The sequence below is a fragment of the Dipteris shenzhenensis genome, chromosome 22, assembly GCF_047967505.1.
Source record: "Dipteris shenzhenensis isolate YYH24624 ecotype China chromosome 22, Dip_SZ_1.0, whole genome shotgun sequence".
In the NCBI taxonomy this organism is placed as follows: Eukaryota; Viridiplantae; Streptophyta; class Polypodiopsida; order Gleicheniales; family Dipteridaceae; genus Dipteris; species Dipteris shenzhenensis.
The window spans coordinates 1,701,728-1,729,278 of NC_141617.1; the positions used below are offsets into that span (position 1 = coordinate 1,701,728).

At 43.7% G+C, this 27,551-nt stretch overlaps 1 protein-coding gene across 1 annotated transcript; it reads left to right on the forward strand.

The window, feature by feature from the left end:
• The first annotated feature begins 23,348 nt into the window (after positions 1 to 23,348).
• LOC147887606 (uncharacterized) lies at positions 23,349 to 24,955 on the forward strand. The gene has a single exon (XM_087393887.1). It carries the CDS (start codon positions 23,537 to 23,539, stop codon positions 24,953 to 24,955), a length of 1,419 nt encoding a protein of 472 aa, XP_087250013.1. The 5' UTR covers positions 23,349 to 23,536.
• Positions 24,956 to 27,551: the final 2,596 nt, after the last annotated feature.

Sequence of the window (27,551 nt, forward strand, 5' to 3'; positions counted from 1 at the left end):
ATGTTACAGCATCATGGGCATCATTGAGTTTTTCTTGAGGGGGGTGCTAATTGGTGTTTAAACAGAGCTTGCTTAATAACAGCACTGTGAAGATAGTGGGAGAGAGGGAAGGAGTCTCACTTGCGGCTTTCTCACATACACAATGGGGGAATACACACAAACGTGGAGGCTGAAAAATGTTTTCCTCTTCTTAGTTGTGAAAGCCAAAAGAACTCTAGTATAAAGAAATAGAAGAACCCTATATGTGGGTCTCAAACCAAACTCAGCTAACTAAGGTGGCATACTAATTGAGACATGAACTAGAGTAGATAAGGATAGCTATCATCTAGCTATTATTCATGGGCGGTGTACCAACCGCATCTGCGGCTAACAAGTCGGTGACATAAATGCACAACGGTCACCGTGGCATATCACAAGTGGAGCTTGATATCCCAACACTCCCCCTCGAGCTCAATCCCAATTCCTGCACACCAAGCAGGTCTCTGAACTTGCGCAGCTTCTCTGCGCCCAATGCCTTCATGAATATGTCAGCTACCTGATCCTCTGTGCTCATATAAACTAGATCAATAAGATCTAGTAAAACCTTCTCCCACACATAGTGATAATGCACCTCAATGTGCTTTGTTCTAGCATGATAGACTGGGTTATTTTCCAAGTGTATACTGTTCATGTTGTCACAATAAATGACAACTAGCCCATCTGTAGACTGATGCATATCATAGAGTAGCTTATGCAACCAAGCTACCTCACATGCAGCCATTACTGCACCACTGTACTCAGCCTCTGTGCTTGACAAGGCAACTGTAGGCTATTTCTTGCTGCTCCAGGTGACTGCAACACTCCCAAAAGAGAACACATATCCACTGGTAGATCGTCTATCAGAAATACTACCAGCCCAATCAGCATTAGTGTATCCATGCAACTGTATCTGAACCCCAGCCTCATAAAATAGTCCATACTGCAATGTGGACTTCACATACCTGAGTATGCGTCTAGCCGCATCCAAATGCGGTTTCCTCAGAGCCTGCATAAACTGACTTACCAATCCAACAGCATAGCTCAAATCTGGCCTAGTAATAGTCATATAAATCAGACTTCCTACTATGCATCTGTGCTCAACTTCACATTCTGCTCCAAAGGAACTGAAATAGGCTTATAGCCTATCATCCCATATTTGGACAACATGTCCAATCCATACTGCCTCTGCAAGAGTTGTATCCCACTTGGCAATCTAATCACCTCAATGCCCAAGAAATAACACATATCTCCCAAATCCTTCATCTCAAACTTTTGCTTCAATAGCATTTTCACGTGAAGGATATCTTCATCACTATCACTTGTGATGATCAAATCATCAACATAAATGACAAGCAGCATAATACCTTTCTTTGTTTTTATCACATAAAGTGAGAAATCTGCCTTGGAAATTTGAAAGCCAATAGTGACAAGATACTATCCTATCTTGTTAGCCCATGCTCTAGGTGCTTGCTTTAAGCCATACAAGGCTTTCTTCAACCTGCAAACAAACTCAGGATGAACACCATGAGCATAACCTGGTGGCTGCTCCATAAAGACCTCTTCTTGCAAATCACCATGCAAGAAGGCATTCTTTACATCCATCTGATGTAAAGACCATCCCTTTGATGCAGCCATAGCAATGACTGCTCTTACAGTTGCCATCCTTGCAACCAGATTGAATGTTTCTTCATAATCAATGCCATATGTCTGTGCATACCCCTTGACAACTAATCTTGCCTTGTATCTGTTCACAGAACCATCTGCATTGTGTTTGACCTTATAAACCCACTTACAACCAATTGCATTCTTGTCTTTAGGCAAAGGCACCAATTCCCATGTAGCATTTGATTCCAAGGCATCCATTTCTTCATCCATGGCTTTCTCCCATTTTTCATTTCCCATGGCTTGCTCAAAAGAAGTGGGTTCTGGTTCCTGTATCACTTTGACCATATAGGCATAGTGAATGGCTGTAAATCCATCATATTTCAGCCTATCCACAGGATACCTAGCTCTGGTAGACCTGCAAAAAATAGGCTCACTTCCAGGTGCTCTCAAAACATCCCTGTTCTTCCTTACTCCAGGTGTAACAACAGAAGGAATACCCAACTCATCATCAATGCTCTGTTCTGAGCCACTGGATTCACCATCCACATAAGAGTGACCTGCATTCACATCAAACATGGGCATATCTACCTTCTCTTTTCCTTTTCGTGATACTTGCGTACCATTATTTGCATTGCTTTGAGGAGATTCTCCTGATCTCAATCTACCTGTCCATGGCGAAGGATGTGAACCACTGCTCGAGGACACTGCAGGTCCACTAATATTTTGTGATTGCTGCTGTGAATTCTGTGCAGCATTACCATTTTGTGCATATACATCAATCATCACATTTACTGGTTTATACCAGCTGCTCATCTCATCAAAAACCACATCTCTACTCATTATAAACTTACAAGTAGAAGGGTTATAGCATCTATACCCTTTCTGCTGCAGAGAATAACCAATAAAGATGCACTTCTTAGCTTTTGGATCCAACTTAGACCTCAACTCATCTGGCACATGAACATAGGCAATGCAACCAAAAATTTTCAAATGAGAAATATCTAGTTTCCTACCAGTATACATCTCCTCTCGCGTCATGCCATGTATTGCTGCAGTGGGAGTCCTGTTCATTATGTAAACTGCTATAGCAACTGCTTTAGCCCAATAATAATCTGGTAGATCTTTTTCATTTAGCATGGCCCGAGATACCTCTCTAATATGCCAGTTTTTCCTTTCTGCAAGTCCATTTTGCTGTGGGGTATGACTGCATGAATATTGCTGCTTTATGCCATGCTCCTGCAGGAACTCTCCCCCTCCATCTGACCTTAGGCATTTTATTTGCAGGCCTATTTCTTTTTCAGCCATAGCTTTAAAAGCTTTGAAATGCCCAAACACTTCACTTTTCTTTTTCATAAAATGCACCCAAACTTTTCTGCTGTAGTCATCAATAAAAGTGACAAAATAATGACAGCCTCCAATAGATGCAGCTTTAGTAGTCCACACATCAGAGTGGATTAATTCCAATGGCTTCTTACTCTCTTGAACATGCCTAGGAAATGGTTTCCTTGCCTGTTTTCCAAATTGACAGGCTTCACAAACCTTATGCATTTCTGCAACCTTGAATTTAGGCAATCCTGCAACAATATTTTGGGCTTGCATTGATTTAAGTCGTCGTACATTAACATGACCAATGTGTTTATGCCAGATATCAATATTTGCAACTACACTGGTCCCATGTGCAAACATTGCTGCACTCAATTTAGGCATGTCCGCATCCTACGTAAACATCCTGCTCTTCTTGTTTCCTTTTGCTATCAAGCGACCGTTATTTTTCATATCCTCAACAAAGCATCCATGAGGATTAAATTTGACCTGCAAGCCCTACTCAACCATTTGACCAACAGAAACCAGGTTCTTGGTGATATTCGGGACATGAAATACATTAGACAGGTATTTCTTTTTCCCATCCTACATAGACAAAGGAATTTTACCAATCTGCACAATAGGATGTGCAGTATCATCACCAGTCTCCACAAATCCTGGTTTTTCCATTTTCCTTGCATCCTGCATCCATTCAACATGACCTATCATGTGGTTTGATGCATCTGAGTCAACATACCACACATCATTTCGTTCTTCTACACTTGTCACAGAATTGGTCATGTGCTGCGCCATAAATAGATGCTCATTTTTGTCATCACCCTGTCTACTAGAAGATGCATAATTGCCTTGCTACAGTTTTCCATTCATAATGTCATTCTGCTTTTTGTAGTAGTCTTTAGCCATATGACCCATTTTACCACAATAGTAGCATTCAACATTGCTATTTGCATTTTGGCCTCTCTGCCATCCACCACAGCCTCTTTGGCTCCCCTTGCCTCTAGAGTTACCACATCCTCCTCCATAGGACTGGTTTTCTTGAGTTTGCTGCATATTCTGATTTCTACCACGACCTTCGGATCGGCCTCCTCTACCTCTACCTCTACCTCTTCCAGCATTTGAGTAGAAGACCGTTTCTTTTGAAGTTCCTCCAGAAGAAGATGCACCACCATTTCTCTACTCTTTAGAGATTAGAAGAGCAAACAACTCCTCAGATTCGGGAAATTTTTCACGGACTGCAATGGATGTCCAGAACTGTGCATAATCCTTTCCTAGACCATTCAAGGTCATAGAAACTAGATCATCATCTTCCACTGGTGACCCAATGGAAGCAAGTGCATCTGCAATTTTCTTCACCTTCATGTGGTAGTCATTGATGCTTATATTTTCTCTCTGCACATTGTGCAACTCCTGCTTGAGTTGCATTTTCCTGGCTTGCGTGTTTGTGATGTACATTTTTGCCAAAGTATCCCATGCCTCCTTTGGCGTACTTGCATCCTGAATATGCACAATCATAGAATCCGAAATACTGATAGAAAGCCAGTACATAACTTTTCTGGCTCTCTCATGCCATCCTTTAAATGCATGCATTTCTTATTGATTGGGAACATTAGGAAGAACTGGTTCCTCTTCATTTCCTGTAATGATATCAAGAACCGTATGGAATCCATCTTTGCTACTGGAGCATAAGTCTCATCATAATCTTGGCCATATTGTTGTGCAAATCCTTTTGCAACTAATCTGGCTTTGTATCTCTGAATACTGCCATCTGGATTGTACTTCACTTTGTATACCCATTTGTTGGCTATGGCCTTCTTTCCTGGTGGAAGGTCGCATAATTCCCAAGTGTTATTTTTATACAAAGCATCCATTTCTTCATTCATAGCAGTTTGCCATACTGGCTTATCTACTGCGTCTTCGAAGTACACTGGCTCTTCTGTAGCCATGATGGTTGTCATAAGAGCATAGTTGGTGGTTTCCACCTGAATTGCTTTGCCTTTCTGAGCATATGTCAATCTGGCTGGTGGTCTGCTTTCCCTAGTAGACCGTCTGAGCTGCTGTGGCACTGCTTGGGATGTTGCTGGCAATTCTTGCTCTTCTTCATCAACCTGTTCTGTAGATGACTGTGAAGTCGATGCTTCTATCTCCTGTGTAGGTGAGGTTTTCCATTCTGATTCCTCATCGAAGATTACATCTCTGGAGATAATGACTTTGCGGTTGATGGGATCATACAATTTGTATGCTTTGCTTTCTTCACTGTAGCCAACCATGATGCATTTGCGTGACTTCGCATCCAATTTCCTGCGATGATCATCATGTATGTGGGCATATGCTATGCAACCAAATATGCGGAGATGCCCAATGCGTGGCTTGTGTCCAGTGAATGCTTCATAAGGAGTCATACCTTGTATTGGTTCGGTAGGAAGCCGATTAAGCAAGTAGTTAGCTGTAGCTATTGCTTCTGCCCAATACTGATTCGGAAGATGCTTTTCACTAAGCATTGCTCTAGCACTGTCTGCTAAAGTCCCATTCTTCCTTTTAGCTCTTGCATTTTGCTGAGGAGTATCTGCACATGTGAATTGTCTTCGAATGCCGTGATTTTTGCAAAAATTCATGAATGCTGAAGACATGTATTCACCTCCTCTGTCTGATCTCATGACCTTGATCTTTCTGCCTGTTTGGTTTTCTACCATGGCTTTGAATTCTTGAAATCTGGCAAACACTTCAGATTTCTCTTTCAGAAAGTAGACCCAACAATATTTGCTGTAGTTGTCGATGAAGGTCAAGTAATAAAGTGAACCATTGATGCTGTGGGTCTGGGCATAACCCCATACATCTGTATGAATCAAATCAAGGATACCTCGTGCACGAGAGGTACTTCTGACAAAGTTGGTTCGCTTTTGTTTGCCGAAGCAGCATGCTTCACAAACTTTTCCAAGAAACTGTAGCTTCGGAATCCCAGTTGCCATATTTTGATTCCTGAGGTCTAACAAGTACTTGAAGTTGACATGACCAAATCTCTTGTGCCATTTTGCAGATAGTGGCATCTGTTGCATTTGAGCTGACATGGCATGCTTATCTGGTACTGTAGCTAGCATCTTGTATAAGCGTCCTTCCTTGACACCTTTTGCTACTAGCTGACCTCTTTTGGATTTATCTCTGATAGTGCATTCATCACCATCGAAGATGACTTTGTAGTTGTGTTCCGTCATTTGACCTACTAACAAAAGGTTCTTGCTGAGCTTCGGAACATAGAGCACATCTTTGACTAATCCTTTTGTACCAGTGAAATTGTTCATAGGGATAACACCTGTCCCTTGAACCGGATTCGGTGTATTGTCTGCTGTGTAGATGACATTCTTTTGACCTTCTAATGGCTTCATTTCTATGAACCATTCCTGATGATTTGTCATATGAGATGATGCACCGCTGTCGATGTACCAAGGATCCTGTTCCACTTGGTCGACTTGATAACTGAAATCCTCTTTGGGATTGAAATCAGTGTCTAGGTGCATTGTATCAGTCTGATGCAATTCCTCACTTGCAAGAAACATATTGCCATGTCCATTTGCAAAATGACTGTGACTAGAATGTCCACCATGATGATTTCCTCTTCCTCGGGAATTCCCTTGCTGGATTGACCGCCTTGATCATACTGCTTCTTGCGGCAATCTCTTTCATAGTGTCCAAACTTGTGACAATAGTTGCATTGAATGTTTGACACATTGGTGGATGCATTCCCTCGTCCTTGGAATCTTCCTCGGTTGGAATGATTTCCTCTTTGCTGATTTTGGTGTTGCTGAGGATGATGCTGATGCTGATGCTGATTTTGACTTTGTTGATGATGACCACTTTTCTGATATGATTTACCTCTGTTTCTACCTTTGCCTCTGCTGCTTCTATCTGAAGCTGTGAATGCCTGATCATTAGAATGACCTTTACGTGCTTGAATGGCCTGAGTCCTGAGTTCTTCACCAAGTAGAACTGACTGAAGTTCTTCCAGTGTTGGAATTTGCCGTTGGATGGCAATACTCTGGACTAGATTCTCATATCCTTCTCCTAGTCCATTCAGGATTACTTGAACCATTTCTGCGGGATTCATAGTCTCTCCTGCTGCTGCAAGTTGATTGTTGTAGTCTTTGATGCGGAGTACATAAGCATGACCGGTTTCACTGCTGTTGCGGAAACTCTGGTTGATCTGGTTTCTCAGGGTGAGAATCCTGGATGTGTTCTTGGACTCGTAGAGAGCTGTGAACATATCCCATGCTTCTTTTGATGTCTTGACTGTGTTGAGCTATCCTAGCATGACATCTTGCACATTCTGCTTGATCAGGTGTGCTTGATCAGGTGATAGGCATACTTGTCTTTCTTATCCCATTCTGCTTGAGCTCGGGCAATGGTAGGATCTGCTACTGGTGCGGAAACTGATGGTGTAGATGTAGATCCCGTTGCTGATGTTGTGACAACAGATGGAGTAGAGCTACTGGTGGCTGGATCGGCCAATGGTCTAGGTATGGATCCATCGACATACTCCCATTTGTCCTGAAGCACAAGAATGGTCTCCATTCGGTATTTCCATGTACCGTAATTGGAGTTCTCTAACTTAGCAGATGCCTCCAGATTGAGGTTGCTAGTCGACATGGTGCAAACAATGTACTCAAAAAGTGTCCTGGAAAACTCTGTATGAATCAACTGCAAATACACTGAAGATGCCAAGTGAAATCTCTGTACCGTCGGTGAAGATAGAACTGCAGTATATAAGATCTGATCTGTGTTACAAGGCTTGTGGCAATGATGCCGGGAATAGCCAAGAGGCTTTACAAGGCTGAAAAAATGATGTGCACGATGCCGTGAGATAGCCAAATAGGCTTTACAATGGTGGCACGTGTGTGTGAAATCAAGTGGTGCTATCTGCACACTGAACCAATCTGCAATGCCTCTGTACTCTGAAGTTTGCTTACTGAACTGATGAACGTAAGGTTTCAGGTAATGTAATGATGTGAAATCGGATGTGAGCGTATGGACTGACTCCGAGTAGGTACTAGTCGGGAATTTCGGGCATGGCTTAGATTGGCAGCTTGGGGAATTCAAAGCGTCCCCTCTATGGCGATCTAGTCTACTCTGATCTAGATCTAAACCAATCGTCGATCGATGAAAGAGCTTTGTTCTTTTTAAGTGCTGGGTCAGATGCGTCGATGTAGAGGCAAATGTGCGTGAAGGAAGTGGTTTTGTCGGCGAGGCTCAAATGTGAGTGTAACTTGTGCCGAAATGTGCGCGTGATGTAACAAGCGCATAGAGCACGAAAAACCGAGCGACTTTCCTTTTTGGAGCACCCTCAAATTCTTCCTGGATCAAGAGATATGACTTGATCTAGGTGGAGGGGCAAAAGGAGTGCAAATGGTGCTCAATGATGATGTGTCACTGTGAGTCACATGCAGTGATGATGTGGCACTGTGCTTAGCAAGAGGTGTGCCAGTGAAGCTCTGTGCTGAGGTGGCAGGAGTGTGCACAGTGTGCTTGGCAAGGGACTGTGCCTGCAGAGGGTCAGTGCTAACTGGACTGCTGAGGTGGCACAGATGATGTCAGCAGGGTGACGTGGCACTAATGACGTGGTAGGTGACGTGGTAGAATGACGTGTCACTGATGACATGGCAGGTGATGTGGCAGTCGGTGGTGACGTGGCAGTCGGTGATGACGTGGCAGTCGGTGATGATGTGGCTTACTGACGTGTCCTACTGATGTGGCAGATAGGATTGCCACGTGTCACTTGGCTGACCACACCTCAAGGTGGTGAGGTTGAGGATAAGATATCCTCCCTCTTTGCCACGTGTCGCTACATGGAGAAGCCGGATGGAATCTCTGAGATGTCGACGAAATCTCAGAGATTCCGTCGTCGTTTTTCGTTAGAGAGGCTGATTGGAGCTCTGTTGAAGAGCGCGGGCATGCGGAGGAGCCGGTTGCTGTGTCAGGCGTTGAAGGGCCGTCGGGTGCCAAGAGCCTGAAGGCTTTGGAGGTCGTGAATCGGTGGTTGTTTGGAGAGGTGGCCAGTCGTCGGAGATGGCTCGTAAGCCCGCGATGAACCCGTTGTTGCGCGAAGCGGCCATTGGAGCTCCGGTCGTCGATGAACCGTAGGCTTGTTGGAGGCGGCTATGCAGTCCCGTTTGGCTGTTGGCAGCCCATTTGCAGGTCCGTCAATGGAGCAACTCGTTGAAGAGGGGCTGCCAGCCGTCGAAGGAGACTTGGATGTGGCTTTTGAGCCTTTCGAAGGCTCGTTGGCGCAGGTCGTTCGGTGATGGACGAAGGAGAGGTAGCCCCGCTTTGAAAAAGACCAACACGGAGGGCTCAAGGGCGGAAGCTAACGTGAGGGGAGTTGAGCCAAAGCACGGGAGCTGCTGGCGTAGGAGTCGCTGGTGTCCGAGGCACTACTGAAGCTTGGGCATCAGAGGGTAAGCTTTTCACGTAGGAAAGCTTGGACATGCGCTCTATGGCCTTTGAGGATGTAGGAGACTGCAATCAGCGCAGTTAGAGCTTATTGCTACTGTCGATGGTACGTTTGGAGCTAGAGAGGCTTGCTGGGTTGGAGCAGACCGCGAAGGAGCTCGTTGGTCCCGGTGGTCATGCAGGGACTGTCATGGGCTGTAGAGCCTACGCTGAGAGTCATGGAGCTGTTGAGCGGTGCGTAGGGCTGTTGTAGGAGCTTGGAGAGCGTTGATGTAGGAGCGGCTGTCTGGAGCACTGCTACGATGAGTTGTAGGCTCGTCGTTTTAGATATTGAAGAGGCTTAGGACTATGTCGTAGCTAAGGACTGCAAAGCCAAAGTCGCAGGGTTGCTTGCTGAAGATAGCTCTTGGAGAACAAGATCTCTCCGTGTCTCTTTCAAGAACTTCTCAAAATGAAGAACAAGATCTCTCCGTGTCTCTCTCACAATCAAAGTACCTTACAAAACTCAGAAATGTCTCTCTTGAAGCTCTCAAAGATGGAAATCACTCTCAGAAATCTCTCACACTATGAAGAACCACTCACTCTCACCGAAGAATGAACGGAAATCTCTTAAAGAAAATGGACGGAATTTTCTCTCATGAATGGAAATTTCTCTCAACGGAAGTGAAGGGAAGGATCTCACAATCACTCAAGAGAACTCTCAATCTCACAATCTCTCTCACACTCTCAAGAATCTCAATGTCTCAACGGAAGACAAGGGAGCTCTGATACCATGACAAAATATGAAGAGGGGAGAGGAGAAGAGTGGAGATGAGGAGAGAGGGCACAGCTAGAGAGCACACCACAAATGACTAACTGTACAGACTAACTGTACACTAGAATTAGTTGAAAAAATAGAATATATACAAACCCTTTTAGGGTTAGGGTTAGGGGATCTAACCCTTTCCTTTATAGCACTCTATAAGGTTAGTGCTATGCACATATGATCACGTGATGGTGCTATGCACACATGATCACATGATGTTGAGCATGAACTCTCAACAGAACTTTCGCCTTCAAAATGGGCCCCGAAATGGCCTCGAATTAGAAAAATAAAGTCACTAACGGCTTTGCCCTTACCCGCAGGATATACTGCCCTCTCGCCACACTGCAAAGGGCGTCTCAATCTGAGACAGTGCATTCTTGCACTTTCGGCTGTGCTACCTGCAGAGATTTGCTCCCAAAGTCGAAAAAGGAAAGCAACATTGGTCCTCTTACCAGGACACTACGAACTTGGTTTGCTTTCTTGAGCTCCTTACCACAAACTAGGCTCTGATACCAGGTGAAGATAGTGGGAGAGAGGGAAGGAGTTTCACTTGCGGCTTTCTCACATACACAATGGGGGAGTACACACCAAGGTGGAGGCTGAAAACTGCCTTCCTCTTCTTAGTTGTGAAAGCCAAAAGAACTCTAGTACAAAGAAATAGAAGAACCCTATATGTGGGTCTCAAAACCAAACTCAGCTAACTAAGGTGGCATACTAATTGAGCCACGAACTAGAGTAGATAAGGATAGCTGTCATCCAGCTATTATTCATGGGTGGTGTACCAACCGCATCTGTGGCTAACAAGTCAGTGACATAAATGCACAACGGTCACCCTGGCATATCACGAGTGGAGCTCGATATCTCAACAAGCACCGCATCCATCATGTTCACCCTTGCCATGGTGAGACCCAAAGAAATTCCACATCATGTCTAGACCGGTCAGGGATTTGAACCTTGAGATGAAGTAGAATCCATGTGCTGATTTAAATTGAGAGGCAGCACCATTTGACCGTAGCCAATGTTGTTTTATATTTTCTACATGGGGATTTTCCTTTTTTAGCCATTCCCAATGTAGTACAAAAGCATGCTGCACAAATAGGGTGTCATGTTCCCTATCATTTGAAATGTAGAAATGGTAAGTGCATTGCATTGACCTGGAATCCTATGAGTCATCAAGAAGATTGGCATCAAGCGTGGAAGAATCAAGCAAATGACTATACATGATATGCACAAGAATTGTTATCTGCTTGTTGTACTAGTGAGCACTTTGTATCTCATCTTGTTCTTGAAAAGAATAATTTTTTGCAAAATCTATGACAGATACAATAGTGTCATGGGGACAATTGGCAAGGCACGTCCTGAACTGCTTATCCTGCCAGCTTGCCGTGAAATTTTGAAGCACATATTTTGGGATGGATTGAACCACATGACCTACAAGCTCGCTTGGCTGGGTGCTCTTATATGACAGTAGCCATCTCTTTTTATCAGTTCCTTCAACATTGACATTTTCAAATCTCCCCCATTTTAGAGCAACATGGTTGTCTTCTTTCATTTCATTTGGACAGACATTGAATTTCTTCTTCTTCAGCTTCAAACTGCAATGCTTGCATGTGTCATGAATGTATTCAATCCTGTGCCACTCACGGTCTCCCTTTGGACAAACCATTGGCTCCCATAGAGACCTCAGGCTACAAAACTTGCCCTCCCTTGCAACACATGATGAGGATCCATGTGGCCTACAGACTGCGCATTCATTAGGGAGGCATGGGCATCGATCCCCATGGAACAATGCTCCAACATGACCAAATCTCAAGTCATTCATAGCTTGCCAAGCTAGGTCAAAGTTTATGTGTGTTTTGCAACAACAAATAATCTTGTCTTTGAGTTTCATGATGTACTAGGGCTTACAATGCTCAAAGCTCCTCTGCCTAATTGAAATGTCCAAATTCTGATCCACAAACTTGAGGTACAGCTCTGTCTGTTGACCCAACATGTGGGAACAATGCGGGAACAATAGAACAATGAGTCCCCTTTTTGCTACTACTAAAAGCATACAAAACATAGTCTAATTAAAGTATATAATGAAGCAAAAAAAAATTCAACCACCACGCTGGTTTAGGACAGTCACAATTTCAATCACTGGGCTGGTTTAGGACACTTTTAGGATAGTCACAATTTCAACCACCGGGATGGTTTAGGACACTGTCACAGTTTTAACCACCGGGATGGTTTAGCTTGATGGTCTTACATATTAGACAATAACAAGTATATTTCTTTTCATTTCAGAATTTCACTATTAGAAAATAACAATATATTGCTTTTCATTTCTGAATTCCACAATTTAACAGTAGGAAATTAAATTTAACGAATTTAAGTACTAAGAAACACAATAATTTCAACCACTGAGCTGGTCAACAACTAATGTCTATTCAACCACATTGGTTCAGGACAATCACATAACTGGTGATTGAGCTAAAGCAGCCACAATTGCATGATGTTCCAACCACCGGGTTGGTTTAGCAAAATAACAATATATTGATGTTAATTTTTGCTCAACCATGCCGCCAAGATGGACAACAACTAATGTCTGTTCAACCATGCTGGTTTAGGACAATCACATATTAGACAATAACAAGTATATTTCTTTTCATTGTTGCTGAATTTCACCATTAGAAAATAACAATATATTGCTTTTCATTTCTGAATTCCACAATTTAAGAGTGGTATATGATCCGAATATCAAGAAATTAACTTTAACGAATTTAAGTACTAAGAAACACAATAATTTCAAACACCGGGTTGGTCAATAACTAATGTCTGTTCAACCACACTAGTTCGAGACAATCACATAACTAGTGATTGAGCTGAAGCCGCCACAGTTGCATGATGTTCCAACCATCGGGCTGGTTTAGTAAAATAACAATATATTGCAAAATATATTGCTGTTAATTTTTGCTCAACCATGCCACCACACTGGACAACAACTAATGTATGTTCAACCACACTGGTTCAGGACAATCACATCATTGGCAATTGAGCTGAACTAGCCTACGGTTGCATGATGTTCCAACCATCGGGCTGAATTTGGACAATCACATTTAGTCCAAGCCTACTTTAAGAAAAGAAACAAGTAAAACTATCCCAAAGCTCAATCACAAATAACCACCGAGCTAGTTTAGGCACCACTGACCTACGTTGCATCTAGCATGTGTATGATGTGCTCCTCAAACACCTTTCATCCTGCCCGCTTCTTATAGATGTCCTTTTTATTTGAAGAAACTCTCGTATTTTCATGCCAAAACGTCGTCACTGTAGCAATGACTTCTGCACTTAGGCTATCTCTCCTTTTCTTGCGTTCTATTGAACCCCACAAACTTCTCAGATCGAGATGATCGTGCAAGGTGCAGGCTAAAGCTTATGAAGACTCAAGACTAGTAATCACCTGAATGGCCTGATGTTGATTCTTGGAATGCTCCCACCAATCGTGACACCACAGCTCGTGTTCTCCGATGGCAATGATCGAATGCGTGCATCTACAATCGCTTCTTGCTGCTACTCTACAAGGAGTCTTCTTTGTTCTCATCGTTTCTCCCTTTGCATATGTTGCAAAAGTGTCTTCCATTTTTGATTCGATACCGTGCCAGCGCTTTCCTCAACCCGCACTCTGTTCCTTGTGCCTTGACCTAGCTTTTCAGCTTTCCTGTCTTGCAGCTTCTGTCTGCTTCTCTTGCAAGCCATGGCGAGCTGCATGTTGCCATTGGCACCATGGCCACGATCAGTCCAGAATACACCCAAAGAAGCTAGGTGGTGAGGCAAGCAAAGAATAGAAAACTTACCCAAAAGAAGACAATGGAAAACCAAAGTCTGTGCAAGGTCACGTGAAGGTTTGCAGGGCGAGGGCAGGTTGCAGGTACTTAAATCTTCCAAGATTTGATGCACGAGAGGTGTGAAAATTCCAAATTCGCAAGAATAGTAAAATTTCAACCGTTGGTTTTTCCCCCTTTGATGATACACGTCAGCAGAATTGGATATCCCAAACAAGTGCAATGTGGCCTAAAATGCTTCAAAACACATGTAGGCCAAAGGGTACACTATCGAGTTTGATGCTATATATTATTAAATTCAATGACCTTTGGCATGCTTATGAGCCATATAGTAAGCAAGTGCATAAAAAAAGAAACAATTAAAAATTATAAATAGTGTTGGATTTATTGAAATATCTTTGCACATGCACAAATTGCACTTTTCCAACTTCTTCCATTTTAGGATGAATCTAGATACCAATACCAACAACTATCAATGTTTTAAGACCACCATGCACTACTCCCAATAGTTTGGATTCCAAATTTTCAATCCGTTTTGGATTTCAACAAATCAAAAGAAAGTTATGGAGCATGCCCTCAAATGGGTATGCATCACTTTAGCACAACATTGGAGGCTTATTAACTCATGCATAATAATCTCATTTAGGTGTGTCCTTGGGTTGAGGAGAAGCTCACGTAGTGTACTTTAGAATGATTACTTGGTTGCATGTATGTATAGAATAAAATTTTAATGTTTTTGAATAAATTGCTATATCCTATAGTCTTCAGGATGCATGCTTCACATGCAACATAGCACTTATAATGCTTTAACGGTCTTATTTCAAATTCTTATTCCATAATTTTTTGCTCTCATGTTCAAGTTTGGAATGTGTACTACAACTTGAAGACAAAGTTTGCCAAATTCTGTTGAGTAATGTATAAGTTATGGATCATGCAAGATACCCATATATAGAAAAGTCCATGAACCTCAACAAAAAGGGCTACACCCAAGAAAACAATGACCTGCTAATAACTTTCAATGCATAAATGATTTTTTCAATGCATGCATGCAGCAAATGCTAAGTAAATTCTTCAAAAATTTGACAAAACAATCCCCCTTTATGTGGAGATTCGAGGAAACCTAGATCTAAGTCGTGGTTCCAACTAGGCCCCCGTCATGTTCAGGACACGGGACCAGGAACCACTGTTTGCTGGAAAAGAAATCAGAACAAGAGGCTAGACACTAATCATGGCGACGCTCAAGGGCCATAGAGGAAAGGAGAACGTGAGGGCAAAACGTTATCATGGGAGGGGAAATGGGATTAGAAGGGGAGGGAATGAAGAGGGAGACTATGGCACAAGGGGAAAGGGAGAGGAAGAAGAGAAGCATGTATATGATGGGAGGAGGAATGTAAAGATGGAGACATCAAGGGAAGATGACCATGATTTATTTGAAAGAAAGGATGAGAGGGAAATATCAAAGTACTAGCTAGGTGGCTTTACAAGAATGAGCGTGTCCCATCAAGGAATAGCCCCCTCCTTTTATAGCCAAAAGAGGGAGTCTCTCCCAATTAATGCGTCTTCCCACATGCATGGTGTGTGTGGAAAAGTCTCCCATGTGGGCTAGGCGGTTACGCACTCTGTGCGATAACCCTTTGCCTTAATTTTCCACATAAATCAAGCCCCATATCTCAAGTCTATGATACTCCCTTGGTCTTTTCCCAATTTTATAATATGTTCAAACCTTTAGCCAGACAAGTGGAGGGTTGGCACAAGGAATCTTGCCACCTCATCCTACTTTCCCCATTATTTAACTTGCTCTCTTGGACCTTCTATAGCTCCCCAACATGGGCCTATCCTATATGGAGGGAATAACCCAATATAATATCCATCTCCACCTATTTTATATTACTTCCCCCATGGACTTTGAGCCATATCTCACTAAATGCAGCCTAGGTGGAGGGGTGGCACATGGAGGAGCCATGCCACCTTACATTTTATAATATTGCTACCATGGATTATGTACAACACACCTTATGGGTCCTCTTATGTGGAAGGGTGGCACATGGTCATGCCCTGCCACCTCAACCTTGGGCCCTATGCACACCATATTTTATTATACTATTACCACACATACAAACACACACACATATTAATGCCTTTTTCCTTAGACAAATTTATCCATAACAGTTCCCCCCCCAGGCAGGGAATGCACAACATTTCCATGCCTGGGTCCATCACGCACAAAGGAAGGCTTGAGGTAACGCTTGTTGATCACCTTCTTGCCATATGGTTCATGCAGCTCCTGAACTTGTACAGACCCATTGCTACATTCCTTGATGACTTTGTATGGACCAGTCCACAGTGGCAGAAACTTCTTATCCATTTGGTGGTCCAATCTGTTATCAAAGCATAGCACAACATCCCCCTCAGCAAAGTGTCTTTCCCATCCCTTGCGAATCTTAGCATCCAAGCAGGCCTTTTGTTGATTCTTTTGGATCTCTGTTTGGTGTAGTGCAAGGCGTCAGGTTTCATCTAACTTCTCAAGTTGTACCAATCTGGCCTCTACATGTTCATCCTCGGGGGGGTCACTATGTATAAACCCTCTATATCACGTGCGTTCAAGGCCTATTTTTAAAATCCCTTATTTGTAAATTTTTCATCAATAAAATGTACCCCTTTTCTATACAAATCTGTAATTTTTTTCTAAAACTATTTTAAATAGTCCCTTATGTATATATATTTCTGTAAATTTTAGAAATAAAAAATATCCTTCTGTTGAACTCACGTGATAGGGTTACATATGATGAGTGACCCCCCCGAGTGTTCATCTTCTATCATCCTCTGTTCCTGTGCCAATCTCAAGGCCGGAATCTCTATCTCTAATGGTAAAATTGCCTTAGTACCATACACCAACTCAAAAGGAGTGTGACCTATAGATGTTTTATGAGTGATGTTGTAATCCCACATGGCTTTAGTGACCTTCTGATCCCACTGGCTCTTGTTCCCTGTGGCCATTTTTCCCATGGTTTTACAAAGGAGGCCATTGGTCTGCTCTGTGTGACCCATGGATGCCGGATAATAGATGCTAGAAGTGTGATGATCAATACCCATGCGATCCATGAGTAACTCCACTGCTTGGACTCCCATGGTCAGAGACAATCTCCATGGGTGTCCCAAACCTTATGCAGATGCATTCAAATATGAAATTTGAAACTGCCTTACCGTTTGCGGTGGGGAGGGCGATAGCTTCAGCCCACTTAGTGACATACTGAGTGGCTACCAAAAGATACTTCTTTTTGCGGGCAGTCATGGGCAAGGGCCCAACAAAATCTATTCCCCACTTCTAAAACGGATGGATGGACATCACTGGGTGATGTTGCCCAGGATGCAAATCCTTCCTACCAAAGAATTGGCATGGTTCACAGGTTTTGCAATACAAAGTGACATCCTTGAACAAGGTCGGCCAATAGTATCCAGCATGTAAAATCTTCTTAGCTGCATAGTCACTAGCATAGTGGCCTCCACAAAATCCATCATGATAATGCTTCAATACCTTAGGCACTTCATCTACATCAATGGCCTGTCTTAGTACCCCATCCATGCCTGGATGGTACAACACCCCAGCAAGGAGGGTGTAGCGCCTACGATCTCTATGGATCCTCTTTCTCTCATAGCTAGTACTTTCTGGAGGAAAGGAGAAAGCAGTCAGAAACCTGTAGATACCATCATACCATGGATCCCCAACTTCTATGGCCGCTACAAGGGTTACATCAAGGCACTCCTCTAAATCAATCAAAGCATTCTTCAAGTTGGAACAACCCCCTTTTACTTCAAGTTGGAACAACCCCCTTTTACAATTTTGAAAGAAAAATCATATTCTTGTAGAACTGCCAACCATTTGGCCAACCAGCCCATGGCATTTGGTGATTGAAGAACCTGCTTTGCAAGACCAGTGCTAGTGAGTATAATGAAGGACTTTCTAGCCACATAATGCTTAAATTTCTCAATGCAAAACACCAAAGGCAAGGCATGCTTGTCAGCCTCTGAATAGCATCGCTGAGTGTCGAGCAATTGTCGAGAAGCAAATCGAACGGGGTACATGAACTGATCCTCCCCGTGCTGGAGAAGAATACCTACTAGAGTGTGCTCACCAAACCTAGGATTGATATAGAAAGTCTTTGACTAATTTGGATTGCGTAGAATGGGTTCTGAAGCCAGAGCATTCTTGATTTGTGCAAACCCATGATCACAATCCTCATCTCAAGAGAAATCAACCCCGTCTTTTAATAGCATAGTCATGGGTCGTGTCAAAGCAGCATATTGATCAATGAAGCGGTGATAGTTGATGAAGCAGGGTCAGTAGACTGAACTTTATCAAACTTTTGAGCAATCTCACATGCTAGCACCATAGTTTCTAGATTCTCCCATTTAAGCTTGAGGTAGAATTCATCACTTGCTCCTGCTACAAGGTAGCCCAGCACATGCTGAGTCATTCCAGCTTGAAATCCGGCATTGTCCTCCTGTGTAGCAATTAAACGGTCCAGGAGCACGGCTGCTCGATCCACATATCGACATGCCGTCTCACCTTCTAACTGCTTCAAGTTTGCCACCTGCAAGTACACATTCTCCGGCTCTTCTTCTTTGTCAAAATACTCAATCATCGCTGCTGTCAACCTTGGCTAGTTTTGGCAAACATCTTCGGCCTGCTTCTCATACCACACTTGAGCCAAACCCTCTAGAAATGTGGGAAGAACCAATAGCCATCTGTCTTCAGTAAGAAAGTTGAGAGAAACACAACGGTGCTTTAAGGCCACAAGATACTCATTTGGATTTTCTTCCACCCATCCACAAAACACGAGAACGTCAGCCATGCTTAGAAGATGGAAAAGAGAGAGGCAAGACGAGGCTTATCTATGGACAAACAATAGAAAGAGGAAGCTTGAACTGAAAATCGGGTGAAGATACCTCCACAAAGCACACATAGGCAGGGTAGGGTGTGACTGGTGTATTGTGAAATACTACACGAGAAGAATCTTCAACATAGAATAGCACATAGACTATCTTAAAAGGACCAACCCTCATGATATCACATCCATCTTTACAAGCGAGGGTTAGAGACACGGCGTTGCATAAGGTTGTTCATCAAGGCAAACAAGAATGCCATGACAAACGTCAACAGTTGGAGAGCTTGCACATCACCTTCAGCTTCTTCCAATTCTTGTAGTCGCCATGCTATTTCTTCAATGGGTGTGTGGTCTGGCATCCTTCTTTTGAGCAATGTCCTTGAGGACCTTTCTGATGATCTTCCGAAGTCCGTGAACTCGTATCAAGTATGCCCAACACTTAGTTTCATGATGACCATAACCTTTGCATTCCTTACAAATGATCACCCTCCTTCGTGGCTTGTGGCTTTGTTGGGGTGGTGCTTCCACTTGCGTCATGTGTGATTGAAGTACAAGCTTCACGTGCCAAGAAATCAACAACTAGATTTTGAGCTCGAGGGATATGCTGAATTTTTACCTCTTCAAATTGGTTGCAAAGTTCCAATGCTTGTTGATGTCATGGAACCAAGCCTTTGCTCCGTACCTTCCACCTTCCACTAACTTATTCACATACTAGTTGAGAATCTCCTTGCACTTCAAGTTGCTTGACGTGATGTTCTTGTGGCCTTTGTAGCCCAAAAATGAGCACCAAGTACTCAGCTTGATTGCAAGTACATGCAGGTGCAGACTTGCTATAACAATACTCCTCACCACTCGGTGAAGTGAGCTTCACACCCACACCAGCAGCCTTGGTCAAAGGTTTGTAAGCTCCATCAAATTGAAAGATCCAAGATGTCATCACACCAAGACTAAAATTCGAATATCCCAAGTTTCTCGATAGTCCAGGATAGGTAGAAGGAGAGGGTGGGGGGAATTCAACACTTGAGCCAAACATTCAGCACCAAATAAACTTGCAATCCTTTGTTAATAGTTTATCTTTAGACCAAAAAGAATTACAAATTGAAGCTCGAAATGAGGCACAAAAGGTTGATTAGGTACAAATGGATTCCTTGGTTGAAACATTACCAACCATAGCCGAGGCCTAGAAACCTTTGTAGTGAGATTGAGAATAAACCATTCAGGATGAGCTTATCTACCGGAACTAACAAGAAGATGCGCCAAATCCCCCCCCAAGCTTAGGGAGCATCCCACCCTTCGATGACGGACACCGTTTTAATTACCTCTGAAGCAGCAAGTAGTTCGATCACCGCACAATGAGTAGAATTAAAATCAAAGTTCTCCCAGCATATCAGCAGTTCTTCACGATGAATCATCCACGATGTATCATTCCACCCATCATCTCCTTGAACAATGCACTGGACAATCGATCGTTGAAGGTCGACATGAAGATCAAGGAAGAGATCATAAGCATTGGTAGCCGTAAGGCGCGGAGGACCAGGCACCAAATCCTTAAACACATCGAGAAGTGACATAAATATCCACCCTCCTCGTGTGGCGTGCATCCGTGAACTGGACTTGAAAAAGTTCCGAATCAGCGATCTAGCAGGAGATGTGAATAGAGCACATGAAATGAAGTACTTTTTCTTTTTACAACAAGAGTAAACTCCCCACAGTTAGAGAGTTACAGTTCCCAAGATTTTAATATATAAACAAAAATCATTACATTTTCATCACTTCTAACTTGTTGGCCCAATGATAAGTTTCCCTTTTGTGAAAGGGGAGGTCTTGGGTTCAAATGCTACTCTTTAATAAAAAGAGAGGAAAGGAGAGGAGAAAGAGAAGAGAAAGAGAAAGAGAAGCGAGAGGGGGGGTGTGGGATCTGCTGTTATAGTTTTGCAGAAACTCAGAAAAACTGTCCGCGACCAGAAGATGTAGCAGACCAAAAGACTATCGCGCGGGCGAACACAGTAGATGCGCGAAGCGAGAAAATTGTCCGCAACTAGAAGACACAGGAGCCCAGAAAATTGTCGCACGAGTGAACACAGGACATGCATGAATCGAATGCGCATGTGGGAACTCGAAAGGAGCATAGATGGTACAGTTATGCAGATGCGACTTGTACGAGCAGAAGATTCGCCGGCCAGAATACACGTAGGAACCGTGAGCAGAAAGTAGGCAGACTGAAAGTGCAGAAGCTAGGAGGTTTTGCAGCCGTAGAGATAGGGAAGGCACACAGTTTAGAGATGCAAAAGAAGAGAACTGTGCACGGAAGAGGCCACAGTGCCGCACCTAATCGTAGGAGTAACAGATTTTATACCACTAGCCGTGGAGATTTCAATCCCAGCAGCCACACCAATTCTGTTTGCCAGAAAAGAAATCAAAACAAGAGGCTAGACACTAAGCATGGCGACGCTCAAGGGCCATAGAGGAAAGGAGAACGTGAGGGCAAAATGTTATCATGGGAGGGGAAATGGGATTAGAAGGGGAGGGAATGAAGAGGGGACTATGGCACAAGGGGAAAGGGAGAGGGGGAAGAGAAGCATGTACATGATGGGAGGAGAAATGTAAAGATGGAGACATCAAAGGAAGATGACCATGATTTATTTGAAAGAAAGGATGAGAGGGAAATATCAAAGTACTAGCTAGGTGGCTTTACAAGAATGAGCGTGTCCCATCAAGTAATAGCCCCCTCCTTTTATAGCCAAAAGAGGGGGTCTCTCCCAATTAATGCATCCTCCCACATGCATGGTGTGTGTGAAAAAGTCTCTCATGTGGGCTAGGTGCTTACGCACTCTCAATTGTGTACGACAACCCTTTGCCTCAATTTTTCACATAAATCAAGCCCCATATCTTAAGTCTATGGTACTCCCTTGGTCTTTTCCCAATTTTATAATATGTTCAAACCTCTAGGAGGACAAGTGGAGGGTTGGCACAAGGAATCTTGCCACCTCATCCTACTTTCCCCATTATTTAACTTGCTCTCTTGGACCTTCTATACCTCCCCCACATGGGCCTATCCTATATGGAGGGAAGAACCCAAGATAATATCCATCTCCACCTATTTTATATTACTTCTCCCATGGACTTTGAGCCATATCTCACTAAATGCAGCCTAGGTGGAGGGGTGGCACATGGAGGAGCCATGCCACCTTACATTTTATAATATTACTACCATGGATTCTGTACAACACACCTTATGGGTCCTCTTATGTGGAAGGGTGGCACATGGTCATGCCCTGCCACCTCAATCCTGGGCCCTATGCACACCATATTTTATTATACTATTGCCACACATACAAACACATAGACATATTAATGCCTTTTTCCTTAGACAATTTTATCCATAACACCACTTCCTAGACCAAGCCCCTCGGCCAAGACTTGGAGAGAGGAGGATTTTTACCTCTCCTCAATCCACTTTTGGTGAAAATGAGCCTGGCGGTTGGCATATAGATTGGGCTAGTAGTATTATCGATAGTAATGTATATATTACCATGAATAATATTAGTACTTCTAGCAGTAGTATATAAATTACTGCTGATAGCAACATAATTCTAGGCAGGAATACTATTACTATCGGTGGTAATAATATTACTGGCACTATTGCTAATACTACCGCCGATAGTATTGTGTTAAACTACTGGCGATAGTGTTAAGTGCTACTACCGTCGGTATATGACTATTGCTAGTAGTGTTGATACTACCGTTAGTATATATTCGGTTTTCAAGTCAGGGCCACCTGATAGTGCAAAGGTGTGATTGTGCGTGTGATTGCATGAAATACGTCATCACGACACATAATCACTGTCCACGAGCAAATGGTGGACAATGAATACTTAAGTCTAGTTAAGTCCTCTCATAGTTTATAAATAGCATAATTTGGGCATTAAAAGGTGATTATGTTTAAGGAGTGTTCAAGGGTGCGGCACAGAATAGTGCTTTAGTGAGATTGTGGAACTTGGTGCATGTGAATTTCCACATCTTTTAGATAATCTTCATTCTTTTAGCTTTGCTCAGCTATTTGAAGCAGCCTTTTTGAATGAAAGAGATGTGATTAGCAAGGGCCAATTGCTTAAGGTTCTGTTCGACCATGGACCAATAAGACACCTAAAATGCCAAAGAATTTTGACTTTGACCTAAAGAGAAAAGTTGGGAGGTGATCTCCAGATTTTGTGACCTTGGAGATGTTTTGAAAATTTCAGAGAAATAGGTTGTGAGAACAATCCAAAGATAACTCTTATTCCGGGCACTTTAATAAAGCACACAGCACGCGCTACAAGACAGCGCCACGTCCACAACGTGTACAGACAGTCTCGTGCATTGCTCTGCAATCACTTCTACGTGCAGCTTTGCGCCTCCCCTCCCACACAGTTGCCTTGCCTCCCTTGTTTATGTTCTTAGCCACCTCGCTCGCTTGCCTCCACGAGAGCTTCTCCTCGCCAGCTCCTTCGCCGGAGCAAGAGCGCTTTAGCTTCCCCCCATTTAGTTGCTTCCTCGTCCCTCCCCCTCCGTTACACTCACTCTGCTGCTGCGTAGTCTCTCTGCTCAATTCCTAGTTGATACGCGACATTAAGTCTCCCCCCTTCTAGCTTCCCAACATGTGGGCTCGAGCAGCTTACTGCATATGTATCCTCTCCTGCGCCTGCATTACTCTCTACGCTTGTCTCTTAAGCCTCCGAAGTGGCTCGCTCGTTCCCTCGAAACCGGCTGTCTCGCAACGGTTCAACGTCTCCCTAAGTTCTAGCTCCTGTAATTGCTCAGTTGAGCATCCCCAAAATTGGCTGCGTGGTCAGGCTGCTGATCCCCTCTTGATCGATTGTCGTTGTCGTCCTGTCGTTAGCTGCATCTCCGGGGCTCAACCGGAATTAGTCGTGGAAGAGGTCGTCCGCGAGCCTTGCCCTCTAGTCAAGGAGGCGCCTCGAATTGTGACGAAGGTCGAGCAACCTTGGTATGCTAAGGATAAGGTCTGGCATTACCCTGTGAAATTTCCTCGCTGTACGATGGACGCTTGTTTCAATTACTCCCGGTGCGAGAACCTGGACGAGCTCTTGATCTATAGCTACAACGATCCCACTCCCCCTGTTAGATACTTTGCTGGCATCAATAAGACTAGATGGCACACGAGCGACCCCGAGAGAGCGTGCCTCTTTTTCGTCTTCCTAGACACGCCCGGGTTGTACCGACCGGAGATACATCCCAGTAAGCTACCACATTGGAACGGCGGGCTGAATCATGTTCTCATTACCTTCTCGGACACGTGGTTACAGAAAGGGCCTAATCCAGAAAGCATAGGCTTCGCTTCAGTAATGGTGTCGGATTTGCATGAAACGACTTATAGACCTGGCTTCGATGTGAGCATTCCTTTGCCACCTTTCAAGCGTCTCAAAGAGCTCCAACAACGTAAGCCTTTTGACAGGAAATACCTGCTCACATTCAGAGGATTGCGATACCTCAAAACGAACATGACAGGGGAAGGCACGCTGAGAAGTCACGAATCGTTCAGGCGAATGCACAATGGTAAGGACATAATAGTGGCAACTTCTTGCAAGCACCCTGTGAACGATCAGTACAGGCAGAACGATCCGTCTCTAGGGGCTCATTGCGATGAGGACGATGCAGCCTATTCTGGGTACGACTTCAACGATCTTATGAATTCAACTTTCGGTCTGGCTCCAGCAGGAATACAGCCCAACTCCTACAGATTTGCAGAGATCCTAAGTGGCGGGTTGATACCAGTGCTCATAGCCGACAATTACGTGAAGCCCTACCACACCTTGGTGCAATGGCATCGCTGCCTATTGCAGTTTCCTTCGTCTGAGATGCACCGGATTGTTCCTGCAGTGAGAGCGATGAGAAAAGAGGAAGTGGAAAGGCGACAACGCTACTGTATAGATGTGTACAATGACATGTTTGCAAGCGACGAGGCACTTCTAAGGGCAGCCATCAGAGCTCAGAAGGTGAGGTTCATGGGTGCCTTCCCCGCATGGACAGAATATGAAGACGACCATCAAAACTAGTGTTCCTCCTCTCTAGTTGTTTTCTATCTAATGTTTAAACTAGAGTGCTTGGCCAGCTGGGCTCTTGATGAATACTTCTCTCTTTTGTTATCTTGTTGAGGTTCACATGAGTCACTTTTGCTATCTTGTTGAGGTTCACATGAGTCACGTTGTCAGAAATGATGCAGAAGATTGATGTTCAATTGCATGCAACCTTTTCTAGAGATTTCGTTATCATCCAGTCTAGAGAGGCACTTCTAAGGGCAGCCATCAGAGCTCAGAAGGTGAGGTTCATGGGTGCCTTCCCCGCATGGACAGAATATGAAGACGACCATCAAAACTAGTGTTCCTCCTCTCTAGTTGTTTTCTATCTAATGTTTAAACTAGAGTGCTTGGCCAGCTGGGCTCTTGATGAATACTTCTCTCTTTTGTTATCTTGTTGAGGTTCACATGAGTCACTTTTGCTATCTTGTTGAGGTTCACATGAGTCACGTTGTCAGAAATGATGCAGAAGATTGATGTTCAATTGCATGCAACCTTTTCTAGAGATTTCGTTATCATCCAGTCCTGCTTGCACTTGATGTTGTTCATGTCGACAGTAAAACGTAGTTTTTCTTTTTTTCGGAGGAAGACAAATTTCTATTCTTTGCACTGTAAGCAAATCTATTGTCATTCCACTTCGAGCGAAAGACGGGGAGATGTATTTCAGAAATGTATAAATAATAAATCAAAACCAAATTGAGCCAGAAGCATGCAACTGTGACAGGAAAAATCCAAACCCAAAGTTGCATTGCATGTACGACAAAAGTTCGAGCACCATTTGCAACTTCATTGGATCCCTTTTTTCGAAGGCGCAAATGTTTTTTTTTTGGGTCAAATTATGTTCCTACGCTTTAGGAAATAGTACTTCCGCGCTCTAGCCGGATGGCCCTCGAGCGTGTTGTAACCTAATGGACCTACTGTGTTGTGGCTGCTTATGTAGTACTGCTCTAAAGTTCGTGCTTTGTCTACAGTGTCTGTTGTTTCCAAAACTTTGATTTCGAAATTTTCTTCGAAGGGCTTGTAACGCTGCAAGTCCTCTTTCATTTTCGTCGGTGGTTTTTTATTGTGCTGTTTGATCCTCCGCGGCAGGTCCGTCATGCTCCCTATGTATTTTTTGTTGTTGGGCTTGCACGTGATGCAGTAGACGACGAGGCTCGCGCGATTCCCTTGCGCGGGCGCTTCAGTGGAGGCTCCTCCTTCATCTCGAGGTTCGCGTCTTTCAATGTCGTACCTGCGTAAACATTGACAATTACATTAGTCATCGAGGTTTTCGGACTTTTTTTTCCCATTTGAGTTCCATAATAGAATGCATTTATTTACTTGCCCTGGTTTTTCTCTGTTGGCGTGAAAGGATCGTTTCCAATACCGAAGCGCTCCTCGTATAAGTCCTTATCGAAAATATACGTAAGCTTCTCCATTGTCGTCACCGGGTGCATCGCGTCGTGTGTCCCTCCAAATTGTTCCATGAATTGTTCGAGTATAGCCATTGCTTGATCGCGCGTCGTGTCCCTCAGCAACTCCAAGGATACGTTGTACCCGTAATGCAGCAGCTCGCACGCATACGCTGTGATCCCTTTCGTCTTCGTGTCTAGTAGCTTCTGCCCCTCCAAACTTTCCATCATCCTATCGGTCTCATCGAACTCAATGTCAAGCTCGACAAGGATCTCTTTGAGGAGTCCTGCAGGAGAAGTGCAATCCATGATGAGTTTGTTGTTCTTGCAACTCGTTAATTCTTTTTCTCAATTGTTGCGGTTTTTTTTAATTTTCGGAAGCATTACGCACCATTTGCGAATCTCAAGCCTCCCGGCTGTCTTTTAGCTGGCAAACGCCTATTGCAGTAAGTCGCGTAGTTCCGCATACGTGTTGAAGTCGTTGATGTAAGCTCCCGGACGTTCTCCTGCATTGTTTGCTAGCCGGAATTGCTTTGTGGTTAGGAAGAACCTCCTCTTTGCTGGTGGAGGTTTTGTTGCCTTCGCGTTGCTTTTGTATAGCTCAAATAGCTGCTTGCAGGCACGACTTATTACACCGTCTTTTCAAATGAGCCGTCTTTTTAAATCTTCAAGAAAAAAAGATTCTTTCATGCTGGTGGAATTTACCTTGTCTGCGTCCATGTCTTATGCTGCAATGTCCCGAGCTTTCTGATTCTCTGCACCTGTTCTCGACAACAGACAAGATATTAAAACCATTTTCCTTGCACGCATGTTTGACGTAACATATTCATGACTTGCCTCTGCCTTTTTCAATCTCTGGTAGTGAATACCTTTATGCGCGTGGTTGTGTTGTCGGCTGTGAGAGCTGTCGTTGAATTGGTCTGAATATGTCTGGATGTGGGCAATGTAGTATGCGCAGCCTCGTTCTCTCAGTCACTCTGGACAACATCACGTATGCTAGGCCAGGGGCAAACACTCCTCGAAATATGAGCAGCGCTTTGTTGGATATGGTTGCGCCTTGGGATTTGTGTCCCGTGATAGCGTATGCTAGGGTTAGTGGAAATGTGGACTTGTGGAACCATTTTCCATTTATTGCCTTCCGCTGATGCTTCGAGCGTCGTAATGTGAGCACGGCCGCTGTTGTC